Source organism: Seriola aureovittata, chromosome 9 (assembly GCF_021018895.1).
Source record: "Seriola aureovittata isolate HTS-2021-v1 ecotype China chromosome 9, ASM2101889v1, whole genome shotgun sequence".
In the NCBI taxonomy this organism is placed as follows: domain Eukaryota; kingdom Metazoa; phylum Chordata; class Actinopteri; order Carangiformes; family Carangidae; genus Seriola; species Seriola aureovittata.
The window spans coordinates 80,498-98,222 of record NC_079372.1 but is presented as its reverse complement, the minus strand read 5'-3'; the positions used below and the strand labels follow the sequence as shown (position 1 = coordinate 98,222).

Genomic DNA, 17,725 nt, shown 5'->3' with positions numbered 1-17,725 from the left:
AAGTACAGGTTATCAGGACAGTTAATATCAGGTTCAGTCAAGCCAGATAACTAAAAGTTATCCTGAGTATGTTGAACTTGCCTCATAGTACAGGCCTGTTCTGTTGGCACCATTCATGGATGAATGCAGTTTGTTGACACCCTTGGTAACACACTCATCCAAGCATGCAAACACACTGTATATCAAACCATCAGTATGTCATGGCTGTGAAACTGCTGAGCGCCAATGGGATTGGCCATGATTGCCGCCAACAGAGTTGCAATAATATGATCAGGTTTTAGTCAAGTCCAGAATAATCAGTCTTTGAACACCTACTTGGAAGTGAAAAAGGAGGAAGTCGTTTTAATAAAACAATGGAGGAAGTATTCAGATCTACAACAATGTAAATATACTCCGTTATAAGTAAAAGTCCTGCATTCAGAATCATATGCAAAGTACAAAAGAAGCCTATTATCACCAGAATAAAAGCAAAGTAACTTTACATGATCGTTATCACTAATGCTATAATGTGTGAGCACAATTTTTGTTGGACTTGGTGGAGGTGGAACTGACTCGGCAAAAGACATTTTTGGTTATAACTGAGACCTAAAAATCCTTATTTTGTAATATAATAAGAATATTCAAACCTGTTTTGATTCAAAATTTGACAAATGTCCGTGTGTCTGTGTGTGTGCGTGTGCCTGTGTGTATATATATATATATACACATTTATATGCATCCTGTTTGAAAGCTGATTGTCTTTTATATACAAAATAATTAAAACACTGTGCTTATAGCTGGAAGAAGGAGGTAAAACAGAAGAAAATGGAAATACTCAAGTAAAGTCAAAGTACCTCACAACTGTACTTGTAAAATGCAAAACTACAAGCCTCACACTACTTAATTATCAAAAACATTGTTTCTGTTATGTACACATCATATTTAATGGTTCATTCAAAAGAACATGAAAATGTTTTGACAGCTGTTAGATTTATTAACAAGTTTTCTATGTACATACACACACACACACACACACACACACATGGATTTTTGCATCGCTATCATCAACCCACAATGATGCTGCTGCTGGCAGCGTGACCCGACAGTGTGTAACGTCAGTCTCTCTGTTTACATGATCAATCAGGGAATAACAAGTTTGCATGCAGGATTACAGTTTTAGTGCAGAGAGGCACTTCATGATTTACACTGATAAAATCACATTACTACAGTACATAATCTGATTGCAAAGCTGCTACTGTATATTTACAGATGTAAGACACAGTATTTTCATGATAACATGAACTGTTTTAGCCTGTTACATATCATAAAATAAAACTAATTAATGACAAATTAATGGCTGCTATCTATAAACTGAAATAATCTATCCTTTCTTCAATTACAATACAGACAACAAAACAATGATCCACATAATAAACCATGTTATCCACATCATGTGCACACTGAGGTGCAGTTAGCTGACGTTTAGGCATAAAGGTCTGCAACATGGAGTGTTTTTTTATCAGCAGTGCATCATCATGGTATATTAACAAATAGGTTAATTGTTGTGAGGACTAGTAGCCATTGTTTCACACCTTCTGCATGACTCACAGTGTTATATATCTGTTAGTAAGAATATTTTTTGATGTTTTTTCACCTCCATTGATATTTGGTCAAAGATACTTTAAGGAAGGGTTAGGGTTAGAAAACCATACTGGAATTGGTAAAAGTGTTGGAGAACTCACAGATTAGAATTAGTGTTCACATAGTGTCTGGATGTACACAGGAAGAGGATGTTGTGATTTTTTTCTCTCTTTTTAAACAGAGTATAAAAGAATTATAAAACATCTTTTGTGTAAATTCTGCTTCACTTCCTCTTCATCCATTTGCAAATGAATGGAATAAAAATAATTTGCACTGCATCTTAAAGATGCTCCCACTTCTTATGAGCCCTGTATATTTGGTAAGATTTCCTGCACCTCGAGGAACAATTTGGAAATCCCTGTAGTCAAACATGATAGATGCACTGTGGGACTTCTGCAATGGTTACCATAGTACATGAGGAGCTTTTATTCTCATGAGATCTAAACTCAAAAGAAGTGTGATCACTCTATTTGATCTGTTTGTCAGGATCTCACAGAAAACTGTCCTCACTGGCGACAAAGGAAAACCCATTGAAGGCGTTGTTGGAGCTGGAGCTGGAGCTGGTGCTGGCGTTGAGCTCCGGGGTCCGACTCACAGAGTTAGGAACCATTTCTCTGGTGAACTCTGGATCGATATGCTGAGTGTCGGATGGGCCTCTCTGAAAGAGGAAAAAATTAGGTCATGAGGTGAAGTTTCTTCTGGCAGGTCACTTACTCTATGAAGTAGGCTGCTGTTAAATGTTTAAATCATTATTAATGTTGCTGTGGTTTCTTGGAGGTACACATACTGTGTACACTCATTTAGGACAGTGGCTAAACTGTAACCTGCACAACGTTTCAAGTGTTCATTTGTACCTGTCAGGCCATCATAACAATACATTTCAGACAAATAAAAGTTACTATGCCTATAACCAGTTGCTTCCAAAGGAAGGCATTGGTGAAGGTTACCCTCAAGAAAAACCCTCTGGATGCACAATAAATGATGTTTCTAACATTTAAAGAAGAAGAAATAGGCTACATACATACAGTTTGTACACTCAATGATGATTTGAAGCCACTATGACTGAACTGACAAAAATAGATTTTTAGCTATAAAACTTAGAACATCGAACTGTAAATGTGCCTCTATTCGGCCTATTAGACAAATGTGAAGGATGAGTTGAGTTAAAAATAATATAATAAAAATTACATTAATCAAAGAAATTAGCTTGGATTGCAATCCAAGTAAAGAATATGAAGCCTCAGAGGATAAGGGATTTAAGAAAATATGGAAAATAACTTAGGTTTAGAGAAGAATAAAAGGGCGGGTTATGTTGGCTGATCCTACTGGAAAATGTGTTGTGGGTGAGAAAAACCCTGGAGGTAGGGTAAATGATTGTGATATTTGAGAAGGCACCAGTATGTCTAGACAGACACACACAGCTGACAGAGAGCAGAGTGCAGTGTGACGGCCTTCCCACTGTTTCGGAGGTTGTCCTGGCCGACCTCAGCAGGCAATGTGTTTGACATGGGACAGTCTTCATCTGATGAAGTTTTTGGGCCTTCCAGACTATAAAAGCTGGCCTATGTGCTCACTTGCTCTCTCATGTGATGCTTTCATGGCTAAACTTGCTGGTCTCCACACCCCATTGTTTATTTGTGTAACCTTTACATGTAATCATTTTTTGTATAACCTTTTTTTAATGTGGACTCCCTTCTTGTCACATTCCCTGAGCCCGTCTGTGACAGTTAAAGTTCACAAAGAAGAAGCCACACATAACTCACCACATTAGGGTTGTAAGGAGGAGTGATTCTCTTGTGGTAAAGGTCATCCCAGTTGATTGGAGAGAAGAATGTGTGGTTCTTTATTTCTAACTGTAAGTAAAAGAAAGAAAAGTTACACATGTACTGTGTAAATATACTTGCATTCTTCCCATTAGGAATTCAGACACATTCCCACACTCCCACAGAATAAGTATGAGAAATAAATAATGAACAAATCTTCAAAGCCAGGGATCAGCATGTCCAGGCCTCTGGCCTGGCCTGCACTGCCCCACCAAATCATCCCAGCTCATCCCAAAAATCCCAAAATAACTGAAAAGTATTTTATGTTGCTCTTGTTATATCTGATTAGTTGGTCTGGCCATAAAAAAACTGGATATAGCAGGTTGCGCAGTTACTTCGCTATCATTTTGATCGCAACCCCCAACCCAGTTGCACAAGCAGTGCACACCCAGTTTTAAAATTCAAAACAACAGAAAATACATTCCGGGGCTATTGGGTCCCTGTATAACCAAAGTGAGAGGGGTCTCTCCGTGAAAGTCAAACACGTTCCTGGTGTTAGCCTCAGCCGAAGTTGTCCCTTATCACTAATCCTCTTTGTGATTTTCATGGACAGGATTTCAAGGTGCAGCTGGGGGGGGCTAGTGTTTCCGGCTTGGGGGCCTCAGAATTCTAAATCTGCAAATTTTATTTGCAGATGATGTGGCTCTGGCCTTGTTGGACCAGGACCTTCAGCAAGCACTGGGGCAAGTTTGTATGAAGTGGGTGGGATGTGGGTTAGCACCTAAAAGTCTGAAGTCATGTTCTGTGCCAGGAAATGGTAGTGTCTTCAGGTTGGAATGGAGTTTCTCTCATCTCATCTTGGGGTCTTGTTCACAGTGAGGGTAGGATGGAGTGGGAGACTGACAGGCATTTCAGTGCAGCGTCAGCAGTGAAGCAGGTGTTGTACCAAAGTGTTGAGGTAAAGAGGGAGCTCAGCCAGCAGACAATGTCCTAGATTTACCAGTGGATCTTCAGTCTGACCTTCACCTGTGGTCATGAGCTCTGATAGAGACTGAAAGAATGAGATTTCAGATACAAGAGGCTGAAATGAGTTTCCTTCGCAGGATGGCTGGGCTCAGCCTTAGAGACAGGCTGAAGAGTTCTGACATCTGGAGGGAGCTCGGTTGAGTTGGTCTCAGCATTTGGTTAGGGTGCCTACTGGGTGCTTTCCATTGGAAGCTGGGTTCTGCCTGGAAGGCATGTCCAACCCAGAATATGCTGGAGAGATTATAAAACTGGGAACGCGTTGGGATCCCCAGGAAGGGTTGGAAAACGTTCACAGGGAGAGGGACATCTGGACTACTTTGCTTGACCTGCTGCCACCACGACCTGACCCCAGATAAGAGGCAGAAAATGGATGCATGGATGGAAGAAACTGTGAGGTCATTTTGGGTGTCTGATTATCTTTCAAATTTTGTCGGAGGGTGTGTCCTTTAGAAAAAGTTCAAACCACTTAAATAATGTTTTATATTTTTGAAAGAACTAAGCCTTGTTCAGTGAGGGTAGGATGGAGTGGGAGACTAACAGGCAGTCTTTAAAGCAAAATGTAATGCATTTCCTTTGAAAATATTCTCTGTCTAAGACTAGGCTTATGTCTTGTCTGGGAAACCATTTGTTTCAATCTACAGCTAAAGTTGAAAGACATAACACACTCACAAAGTCAGCAATGGCCCCGATGCGCCTGTGCTGGTCCTTCTGCAGGAGACCCAGTAGCAGGGAGCAGACAGCCTCAGACTTCCCTGGAGGCAGAGGTAGTGGCATGTGGAGGATCCCATCATACATTTCACCGACATCACGACTGTAAAAAGGAGGCTGAAGCAAAGGGACGAGTACAGATGTCATTTGTATGAAATGCAATTTAGCACACCTTTCCATAGAAAGTTTCCATAGATATGTAGACTTGTAAGGAAACAGAAAATTCATGTAAACTTTTCTTAGTACCACTATTTCCCTGTGTCATGCTTCACTTCATTACTCGTAGTTACTTGTAGGGATATACAGGTTTTAGCCTATGTCTTAATCACATGACTGAAAGGGAGATAAAGATTTCATGTACACATAAATGCAATATAGAGACATTTTTCAGAACTTTATCTTGTGCATCTCTTGTTGAGCTAACTTATGTTGTGATTTGGCGCTATATAAATAAAAATTAACTTGACCTGCATATGGTGTTGGCACAGGCATATACGTTTATTTGCTTTCTTGTCCAGAGTTTGATGAGAAGATCGATATCACTCTCATGTCTGGGAAATATTAAGTTACTGACAGCAGCTAGCTAACTTAGCTTAGCATAAAGACTGGAAACAGGATAGTTATGATTACACTTCAGTTTTTGTATTGAATGAATTAAATTTGTGAGGTTCAGAGATTCTGGTAGCTTCATATTTAGTGTATAGACACGAGAAAGGTATCGATTTTCTCATCGACTTCTCTTCAACTCTAGACAAAAAAGTGAATTAGCACATTTCCCAAAATACCATTACATTTTAAATGCCAACCAAAGATAAACTGTACCTGTATATTTCCAAAAGGCATAACCCATAAATCAACCACGCACGCACGCACACACGCACACACGCACACACGCACACCACACACACCACACACACGAACACGTACCAGGCTGTAGATCATCTCATAGAGTACTGCTCCCAGACACCACCAGTCCACTGTCCTGTCATATGGTTCTTTACGAAGAACCTCTGGAGCCAAGTACTGCCGACAGAGAGACGGACAGAAAAGAGGAAAAGAGAAAGAGTTAATATGATTTAGGAGGAGATAGACAAGACTTACTAAACCTGACCTTTATAATCTGACTGCAAGTTAGTAGGTTTGAGTCGATAAAAGATTTAGATTCTACTCATCAATTAGAGTAAGCTCACCTCACCTCCAATGATCTGTTCAAACCATTTCAATCTGGTTTTCACTCACAACACAGCACAGAAACCTCCTCTCCTCAGATTTTGGTCACCTCAACATCCTCATCCTCCTTGACTTCACTGCAGCTTTCGACATCATCAACCGCACCATTCTCCTCTCCTGCCTTGAATCCTCCCTCAACATCACTGGTACAGCCCTCTCCTAGCTAATGTCATATCTCACAAACAGATAACAGTTCATCAATATAACAATTGCACCTCCTCCACCGCTCCTCTGTCCCAAGGCATCCCCCAGGGTTCGGTGCTTGGTCCTCTCCTTTTCATCCTCTACATGCTCCCCCTTGGTAAGCTGATGACGTCCAACTCTACATCTCCACAAAATCCATCACGACTGCAATTTATTCCACTCTGACCAACTGCCTCACTGAAAAAAACTGAAAATAAACATGGATGCAAGCAGACTTCCTCAAACTAAACTGTGATAAATCAGACATGGTTATCACTGGTCCCAAATCGGTCACCAAAACCACTCACAACTTCTGCCTTTCTACAGACAACTCCCCCCTGTCTTCCTCCCCACACACCTCGGAGTCAGAATATCCATCCAGAATGGACTACTGCAACAGCATTCTCTATGGCTCATCATCCAAAGTCCTGAACAAACTCCAGTATATCCAGAACTCTGCTGCTCGCCTGCTTACCCACTCTCACTCCTATGATACCTTCTTCTCATTTACAAAGCCCTCCATTACCAGGTCCCCTCCAACCTCACTGGCCTTCTCCACCATCACACTCCCTAACCCTAACCCTGGGGTGAGAGAGCCTTTTCCATAGCTGCCCCCTCCCTCTGGAACTCTCTTCCCAAACACATCAGAGACTGCACCGATCTGTCCATGTTCAAATACCTAATCAAAACTCACTTCTTCAGAACTGCTTTTAATATGTAATAAGGTTGTATGCTGCATATTTTTAGTATGTTTCTGTGTTCATTTTAACTCATGTAAAGCGTCTTTGTGTACTGAAAAGGGCTATATAAATTAAATGTACTATTATTATTTATTATTAATATATATAAAATATTCTGACACTTGTAGGTGTCAGTCAAGTTTAAACATGAGTGATGTATGTTATATGACTTGATTTTTAGTATGTCTTTCTGATGTCCTTTTCCTAATTATATGTGTACTTTTTACTAACTTCTGGAGTCCCACAGAAAGTGGAGGTGGTTCCCTCTGGCTCTACACCCTCTTTGCACAGCCCAAAATCTGTTAGCACCACATGGCCCTGTACACAGAGAACACAAGCAGCCATTCTTCACACAATAGTGACAAATACAAATTAAGGAGTTAAAATTTACAATTTCAAAACACCTGACAAATCTGACTCACCTGAGAGTCTAAAAGAATATTCTCTGGTTTCAGATCTCTACAGTGAACACAAATGAGCATATTATCAGTGTAGATAGCAAAAATGAATCACTTGTGAATTTATCTCATATTTTAAGAAATACGTGAGCCTGTATGTGTGAGTCTGTCAGTCTGAGACCTGTAAACGATGTTGAGAGAGTGAAGGTAGCCTATAGCACTCGCTACCTCAGCGGTGTAGAACCTCGCTCTGGGCTCAGAGAAACATCTCTCTCTCTGCAGGTGGAAGAACAACTGCAGAGAGACAGAAAGAGATGGATGGATGGATGGATGGATGGATGGATGGATGGATGGATGGATGGATGGATAAAAAAGACATTTAAAAAGAGTTGATAGAAGAGGACAGAGAAATTACAGATAAGGAGACAGCCAAAATGACAGGGGAAGGGAGAGCAATGATTACACACATCATGCAAAACTAAATATTAATATAAACAAATAATAAATACTTTCAACTATTGTCTGGGCCAAAACACCTGACCAACAGCATAGCAGCACAAAGAAAAATTTGAGTGTTTGATAACAGTTCTGGTGGCTGCACGCCATTGAATTGTGTCTGCTTTTATTTGTTATTAGTGAATAAAGGATTACTTATTAAAACACTGTCATGGTGCAGCCTGGTGTGTCCCAGCTGAACACAGCAATAACATGATATGATGTTAAACCAGTTTTAGCTCCAGTTCATTCTAGGTTTGGACATTAACAGCTTTATAAACCTACACAGCAATGAATAATGTTATAGTTTTAATACAGTTGGCCCAGGAATTTATTTAAGAGGCTAGTTTAAGATGATAGCCTCAGTCATTTGTTTTGTTGTTTCTTTCTTATGGAGAATTCCATAAGGTAATGATACCATCTGCTGCTGGTAGCAGCTGTTTAGCCTAGCTTAGCAGAAAGACTGAAAGAAGGGGGAATCAACTAGCCTGCCTATGACCAAAGGTATTTTTTGGTTTTTGTACAATTTAACAAACAAAATAGAGGTGGTTCATTTGTCAGCGGATATATGGACAGATGCAGGTAACTGTTTGATGTGAGAGTTGTATTAATTTTCTACAACAAATCAAATAGGCATATTTCCCAAAGTTTTGAACTTTTCGGACTATATTGTCAAATAATTAGTGACAGTTTGGTAGTTTGGTACAATTATACAGACTGAGAAAATCATATATGTATATCTCACAATAAAGAAATCAATCCTGTTGCTTCCCGTCCAACTTGTTGTTACTGTGACATGGTAATCTGATGTTACTAGATGTCACAGGTAATCTGACTAACACACTATTAAGTCTACAAAGTGCTAATCTTACCGATAATTGCCTTGTTTATTATAGGAAACATTTAATGTCTGAAAGTGAGCATGATTGTGATTTATCTATATTGTACAAAGTGCTTTATATTCACAAAATACATGTGATGTAAAAACAAAGTCGATTGATGTTATTAATTTATTCATGTTCATGTATATACTTTTGCAGTTTAAGACATGTACCTCTCCCCCATTCACATAGTCGAGGACAAAGTAGAGTTTCTCTGGGGTTTGGAAGGAGTAGTGGAGCCGAACCAAAAACGGGTGTTTCAAACTCTTGAGCAGCACATTTCTCTCAGCCATAATGTTTTTTTGCTAAAGAGAGACAAGAGAAAAAGGAGAAACAGAATAAAGGTAGAGAAGGGAACAAACACACCTTTGCTAGCTTGCATTTTTTTGTGTTATGTGTAAGTTGCGTATGTTGTTAATACATATGAATCAGGGACCACGAGAGGAGCAGCTAATAGTGATTGAATGATTTCTTCCTTATCTGTGTGAAATCACTGGAGTTATATACCACGGTTGCTGTAATGCCTTTTTCAGTCAATGGTTTCACAACATCACCAGCTTGGCATCTGGGATGGCACACAACATTATAGATTAAAAATTCCAAGTCTATTTATGAAATAAGATGAATGCACAATCAGAAATATCAACAGTGTACCCAAGAGAAAGCTAACAAGATGAAGCTGCTAACTACAAGATTACAGTATTTGTGCCTGCAGAGAGAAGAAACTGAATGTGGAGAAGCAAAGAAGCTGAGGAAGAGGATGAGCAGGAGAGAAGGTAGTGAGGAGGAGGTGTGAAGATGTGTGAGAGGATAGAGTGGAGGCGTCAAAGAGAGGAGTTACAAGGGAAATGTGAGGAGAGGAGTAGGATCACAAGCATGAAGAGATGAGGAGGAGACAAAGCAATATTTAACTAGACGAACCAATAGGAAACTGTGTCTCTTCATGTTGGCATCACCTCCAGGCTGTGTGAGAAAAACTACAAAACTCTGATGTGCCAGTGAGATGGAGATGAGTATACGCCACAAATATCCCAGCCATAGAGAAAATACATATTTCCAAACAAATTGAAGTGTATTTGCTGTGGTGGTTTGTGGGACATAGTTCAATTTGAGAGCAACATGTATTGGTTTCTTGTCAGCAGCAGGTGGAAGCTACTGTCACTTGACAAGAGCTTCAGCCCTCTTTGTCTGTACAATACAAGAGGTTATAATATGTCCTGTGAGCAGTGCTATGTCTTCAGGACAGATTGGAGGCTAGTCAGTCACTATTGGAGAGGGTGAGACAGGCTGGAGTGGGCCAGGGCTAGCTAATTAGCATGCTAACTTCAGTAGAAGAAAAGAAGTTGAAGAAACAAGAAGAAACATGAGTTAACATTGGAGTAGCTTTCCACTGCTGGAAACAGCTGTTGGAGAGTAAAGGAATGAAGTTTGATGCTGAACTCATAATCTTTTCTCTAGAGTAGGTAAACAGCTGCTAATGCTAATGTTGGCTATGTAGCAATAGCAAAACATAGCCCCATTAAGCACTTTCCTACAGTGTTTTAGGTGACAAAATGCAATAGATACTCTCATTTGTTAAATCTTTGCATACTCTGCGTTCTAATATCTGTAGTTTGGATTTGTTTTTTCTATTTTTAAAAATTATTATTATGATTTAATATGTTTGAAACATACATTTTGATTTGAATTGTTTTTTATCATTTTCAGTACAAGCAAGGACATTTTGAGTTTCTTTTAAAAATGTCACATTTTCTATTTCAATATCTTAATATATATATACAGTATATATATATATATATATATATATATATATATATATTCCACACTATTTTAACACTGTCCTAAAAATAAACTGGATTTATCAAGTCGAGTTTTTTAATAATTCTTCATTTAAAGGCAGAAATGAATCACAAAAGCTTTCTAACCACTGAGGAGAAATGTCTGGGTTTTACAGGAGCTCTTTACTGTGTACGAGAAATGCTGAATCTATGTAATTATTTGGATAAAAACTGGAATTAAAATTAAGTAAATGACAGTTAATCAGCCTGTGAGTGACAAACAAATGCGCCATGCAGCTCAGTTAGGAGTCAGGACACATTAATGAGGGAAATGTCATTTAGATTTAGAGGACTGACGTTGTAATTTAAGTTTCAGAAAATTACAGGAGGAATGAAATGGATTAACCATCTCTGTTCATAAAGCCACATAACGCTTCAACTTGAGCAAGAAGTAAATGCTCCAAATGAAAGGACAACAAGCGTCTGGACAGAATCTCTTTCAGTTGTTGGATGAACACACAAGTGGCTCAGTTTGTTTTCCCAGAGTCATAAAATATGTCCTTTGTACAGAACAAGCTGTAGATAAGATAAGATTCAGATCATGTTGCTGGGTCAAAACACTGTTTACTAATAACACTCAAAGATACTTACACACACTACACATACTACACACATTTTCTTTTGGTTCAAGTTGGGAAATTTTCCACCATCATCTACTTTACCCTGGCACATCAGAGCACTGTGTAGTTCAAAATACATTCATTTATTCTCAAGGATTTCCTGGTTATGAACCCAATAAAAAATCATGTCTTAATCACTTGACGGTTTAGTTCATATGTTTAGAGGCAGCAGTATATTTATAATTTTCACATTATTTTGATCTGATGGGATTCAAATGAAAAGTTAATTTTTTAAGCCACAACAGTGCGTTTCTGAAAATCATATTCACGAAGCATCTTAAGGCTAAAAGTAGCTCCTAAGCCTAGGAGAAGTTAGAAATAGTGGAAAGGACTCCTAACCCACTGAGACCAAATCACAAAGAATCATAAAGGGCTGCTGTCATTCCACGTTGCAGTGTTTTGGAAACCTTAAACGATGCTGAATTACTTAAAAGATACAAACTCAATCACAAGGGAATAATGATCATTGAGGAGTTTGTGAGGGATTAAGTAACATCTCCAACTAACTGAAACTACCCGATAAATGCAGAAATTAAGTATTTGGCAATGTTGTGCTAGTTGGCAACCAAGCTTCAACCTCTGAGGTTGTTCTCTGAATGGCCGCTTGAAAGCTCCAAAAGCAAGTTAATCCCCCCAACTTTAATGCAGAAAGAAACATGTTTATAGTCTGGTACAAAAATCAGTTTTGGTCTCCATAGCTAATTTCCTCCTTCATGACAACTGTACACAGGGTGAATTTTTATATAACTCACTCATTTTAATTTTATTAAGGCTTAAAGTTCTGCACAATTAAGGGCATGCCACTTTGAGTGATAGGCGGGTGAGCATATGCCTGCCCCAAGCCAGCATGAACCCGAAGTCTCAGTTTGACACGCGTCTTCTTCCTTTCCTATTTTTGGATTAGCCAGGAGTTCGGCGGAGTCACGTAATGGCAAGATGGCGACGGCGGTACGGCCCCTCTGAGCTTCAAAACCACTCTTCAGAAACCTATGGGTGACATCATGGAGGCTACACCCATCTTTATTTACAGTCTATGTTGGCAACAGAAAAAAACCAATCTATTCACCTAACAATAAATGCGCTCTGACCTGACATCATAGGACAATTTCTTTTAGATGTTCAACAATTACAGAGAAATAAAGCAGCTTCATGGTCAGTCTACCCACTGTGATCGGTGCCAGAGATAGAACGCATGTAAAATTATTGCACCATCGCAAGACAAGGAGGGATTTGTAAACAGGAAAACAAAATCAAACCATCAACACACAAGGATGTGTGTCCAGGATCTACACGCGAGTCATGGATCTTAATGAAGAGTGACCTGAGGCAGCTGTTTGAAAGGATTATATTCCACCTGGATGTCACCTGGTGGGAGACAGGGGAAATCTTCACACACCTCAACCCACAGCCGGGACTACAACTACATTACAGTGAATATATAGTAAAATTAAATTCTCCTGGGTTGACACAAACCTCATCATACGGATGCATTTTGGACAACGCACTACTAAATAGCACCTAATTCGTCATTATTTAATTTGTATTTGTTTATTTCTCAGTGGTCTTTTTATTATCACTGCAGGATGTTGCACATTCATTTTCACTGGTACAGACGGTCTTTCATCAACCAATCGCTATGGTTCCTGCAAGCAGAATAGCAATGGAGTCGCACTCTGAGCTTGGGAGTTTTTGCTTTTTCTTAGTAAAAGTTGGTCTCAGCAGCTTTGTGAATAGGACTTAGAGAAAACTTTTAGGTAAAAACTTTTAGCATGACTAATGCTTTGTGAATATGGGCCCTGAGCATTTGTGTTGTTTGGTTGGTGTTCATAAAGAAATAATAAATTCAGAAAGGAACAGCTGAGTTGAGATTGGAAATGTCCAAAAGCCCACCTCTTTCTTCTTCAGGATGACTTTCTTCTGCAGCACTTTGATAGCGTAGAATTTGTTGTCGGCTTTGAGCTTGGCGAGCAGGACCTGCATGAAGGTTTGTTTGTGAGTGATTTGTTTGGTAAACAGTCTCTGCCACCATCTCCACACACGCATCAAACCTCTGAGAACAGCACATACAACACAGATATGTGATCTGTGCAAACAGATGATACTGAGAAATCTGAGAAGTGTTTAAAACAAAGACTTCACCCTAAACAGGATTAACATAATTTTCATGTTTAAATACAAACCTGCCAACAAAGCAAAGAATTCATATTAAGAGTTTATTGTATTCTTTATGTGAAACACTCCTTTGGTGCCATTTTACTGGCATTGTATTAGTAATTTGCTGTTCCATTGACTGGGTGATGTTCAGGTAACCTTAAAAGGCCTAAATGGATTGTAAAGTTAATAATTCATGAAGCAGACAGTACATTTTGATCAGACAGAAGTCAGCACGTAGACTCTCTTTGACCCTGTCACCAATCTCTCTCCCTCTTTCTACTACAATAAAATCGCTGCTGCAAACTGGATCCACAGAGAGGAACTCTTAATCTATATGGCCCACCATTAATACCTGTTAAAGGGTTTATCATTTTATGTAACGTAACCCCATGCCAGATTGAGAAGTTTCTCTGGCGCATATGTGAAGTGAATCAGTTACAATAAGGAAGCCTCTGAGAGAAAAATATTTTCAGTGGAGAGACAGATGAATAAGTAATTGTTTCAGTGTTACCTTTCCAAAGGTCCCTTTGCCAATGACAGCCAAGAAGTCAAAGTCAGTGGGCCTGGCACTGACACAAGAGAGAGAGAGTAATCTATGAAATGCATTATACAATATTAGCACTGTATTTGCAGTAACTTACAAATGCTGGAAAAGTCACCAGCAAGTCATTTGTTAAAACTGGCCCTTCTCACAAAAGTGGTGTTTTCTTCAAGAATGTTCTGATGCATAAAACACAGAATATAAACACAGAATATAAACAGTCATTAATGATGGTGTTTGTTGGAGTTTTACTAAATTGAGTCACAGAATTTTCTCAGAAGGATCAATAGCAAAGAAACGCCACCAGCAAAGACAGTAACATTCTGTTTTTGCTGGACTGGTATCTGTATAGTTGTGTGTTACAATAAAAACAGTTACATGCTGGTGCCATGAGAGCAGAGCTACTGACTGTGGGTTTGCTGAAGGTCCCAGATTGATGTCATCATGAGGAGAGGAGGACGGTGAGCGCAACTGGAAGAAGATAAAACACAAGTCAACAAAATTAAAGAAATCTGCACTTTGCATTGATTTGTCTAATTAAAGATACATAACCAATAAATAAGTGGTATTTAAAGACAACCACTTCTATTCACATGCACCATTGAGCAGCAGCAGTGACAGTGACAATGTTGATATAAATATTGAGCCTAAAGATAAAACATGAAAATCTGAGTCACATCACAGCATACGACTGTGCAGCTACAGACCCCCTGATGAAAACCTCTCACTGCTGGAGATCATCTGTTTGATATATTTCATGCATTCCACACAGTTGTCACCCAATTCAATTATAACAGTGTTGGTTTAGAGAATAACCCAAAACCGGATACCGGGGATGTAGTTTGTTAACATTCGGACATTTGTTAAACAAACAACCTCTTTGAAATCTGGAGTTAGGCATCAGACGTTTCCTCTGTCACATGGTTAAACCGCCCAGAGTCAAACAAAGTCAAATCTAGGAACAAGTAACATAAAAGAGACAGTGTCAAAACTCAGCTCAAAGATACTCACATTACTGTGTGCCATAGCTATTATCCATTCCACTGTCACTGAGAGAACAGAGAGGAGAGGAGATGAAGAGAGAGGAGAGGAGGTCAGCAACTGTTGAAGTTTGTTATTCTAACCTACAACCCTCTTCTCACGAGAGTCATAAAAAGCTTGGCGTGTGTGTGTGTGTGTGTGTGTGTGTGTGTGTGTGTGTGTGTGTGTGTGTGTGTGTGTGTGTGTGTGTGTGTGTGTGTGTGTGTGTTTCTGAGTCATCAGCTGCTGACCTCAGTGTGACAACCTGAGGATCTAGAGGAGCTGGTAGTTCTGGTTTGTAAAGAACAAGATGCTGGAACAACAGAAGCACAATGAAGGATATTGTGTGTGTGTGTGTGTGTGTGTGTGTGTGTGTGTGTGTGTGTGTGTGTGTGTGTGTGTGTGTGTGTGTGTGTGTAAAAATGAAATAAAGGTCCTGATTACTTGAGCTGAAGCTCCATACTTTGGATCTACAGTATATTAGTCAATCCTGGTGCAGCCACAAAAATATGATGAAAATAAGATTTTATCCTGAATATTCAAAATCCCTGACACTCATGGAGATCACTATATGGAGAACTTGCATCATTAGTTTTAATGTCTGTGCAACATCTGGGCATTATCTAAATCTATTTGGTATATGTTCCTGTCACTAAGACTTTTTTGAATTACAGTGCTGTTTAAATCGTTTGAAATGGTCCAAATTGTTCTCATGTTTATGGCAGTCTGTCCACATTTACCTTTATACATCTACCTAAAGAAAACATCTTACTGACATGTAATCCAAAAAGGTGAATACATAAGATATATTCTGAAGTAAAAGCATGTTCATTGTTGACTTTGGAGTTTTGATAAAGACACTGCAAGTCAAAAATAAAATGCAACTCCTGAATAGGCTTTCAAGTCATAGTGAATTAATCTGAGACCTCAAAGCAAAGGTTTCTTAATAAATAAGGGGGAATGCCAGCAAGTTAAAACCATCACCCACTCCACAGTAATAAATTATGATAACATAACAATGATCTTCCACAGGCAAGTAAAGCTGCTTATCATTTGCCAGTAACATTAAGGTAAAACCTCCTGAGGCAAACAGCTGTTCTCTGTCCAAAGGTTTATTCCTCAGAGTGAGCACGAGACTCTGAATCACAAAATCACGCCAAACTCCAAAAACCAGCTGCAGTGCAATCAGACAAGAAAAGCTTTCTTTCACAGCCTTGAACCCCAAACAGAAAAGATCCATAATCTGCACATTTTTTTCAGGAATAATCTGTATAAAAGTATCAGTGCCACAAGTCAAATTTAAATATTTATTTACTACAGCGCCTTTTTAATAATATTAAGACTTTTCATTAAAAAAGAATTCATGTGGTTTCTCAGTACAGATTGGATAACCTACAAAAATATGACTATGAATCCAATATAAACCTATATCAGCCTAAAAGTGATATCACAGGGAGCTCAATATCCTGAGGTCATTATAAACACTATAAGTATCTCAGATGTCTTTCCTGGATTGCACTGTAATGCAGCAGCACAATAAGGCTCTTAGCATGCTGCTTTAACAGAACCCTTTCAAAAAGACCTTACCAACACAAGCAGAACATGCAGAAAACAGTCTCTGTAATTTAGGAATAAACAAGCACCGCACAGATAATCCAGGTGACCACTTTGCTCACCTGTGTGCAGAGAATGAGGAGGTCAGTGTGCAGGCAGTGTGCTCAGTTCAGGAACCTGAAGGGATTCAAAACAGACTGAGAGAGTGCAGGAGGCTGAGGTCAGTTCAGGAAGGTCAACTTCCTGAGAGTGAATCATTGATGAAGAGTTCCAGAGTTTAAAAGTGAGGTGGAGCAAGCAAGGCTGTCAGTGAGGGGTGGTGTATGTGTGCCTAAACTACTCTGCTCGGCTCTTTCAAAATAAGGCAAGTAGCAAGTAATTTTTTTGTCTTTGTTTATCTATGTACTGTATATTTCTGTTGCACAAATACAGAGAGCTTTCTAAAATATAGAAATACAAATACAATACACACAACGGACTCTGCTCTCACACTTATTTCAAATGAGCAACTTCACAGGTGTACTTTAGTAATTAGTAATTTACTCTTTAATTGTACTAAAATAATTTAAAGTACTTTTTTAAGTATATACATATATATATATATATATATATGTGTGTGTGTGTGTGTGTCTGTATGTGTATGTATACATGTATATCAAAGGTTTAACTGCTAAACACAAGATGTCTCTATGAGGTGCACTTAAGGTTCACTGTATTCACTGGCTTTTAAAGTAGTTGTCATGTCACAAAACACTCTTGTAATTACTCCTCTTAAACTTGCTTTGTGTTGAGCACAGACACACTTTCCTCTGTCAGCAAGTGAATGGAGAAAAGCCTTAGTGTCAAACTCTGCACATACATGATTCTGCACAGTGAAGCTCAAAAATCCAAGTGAAGTAACAATAAGCAGAACACACTATTAACAGAGGCTGACTTGGAACTTTTCCACTTCTG

At 39.0% G+C, this 17,725-nt stretch overlaps 1 protein-coding gene across 2 annotated transcripts; it reads right to left on the bottom strand.

Annotated features, from left to right (window-relative positions):
• Positions 1–745: 745 nt before the first annotated feature.
• Positions 746–17,031, bottom strand: sgk2a (serum/glucocorticoid regulated kinase 2a). Of its 2 annotated transcripts, XM_056383976.1 has the most exons (13): positions 16,894–17,031; positions 15,209–15,246; positions 14,607–14,668; positions 14,168–14,225; positions 13,393–13,476; positions 9,218–9,349; positions 7,850–7,962; positions 7,693–7,729; positions 7,502–7,588; positions 6,045–6,140; positions 5,079–5,234; positions 3,384–3,473; positions 756–2,278 (listed from the first exon to the last, which is right to left on the bottom strand). In XM_056383976.1, the coding sequence occupies exons 2-13, from the start codon at positions 15,221–15,223 to the stop codon at positions 2,111–2,113; spliced, it is 1,098 nt and encodes a 365-aa protein (XP_056239951.1). In that variant the 5' UTR covers positions 15,224–15,246; positions 16,894–17,031; the 3' UTR covers positions 756–2,110. The 2 variants fall into 2 exon arrangements, with proteins under 2 accessions (XP_056239952.1, XP_056239951.1); XM_056383977.1 differs by lacking the exon at positions 9,218–9,349 and having other exon boundaries at positions 746–2,278.
• Positions 17,032–17,725: the final 694 nt, after the last annotated feature.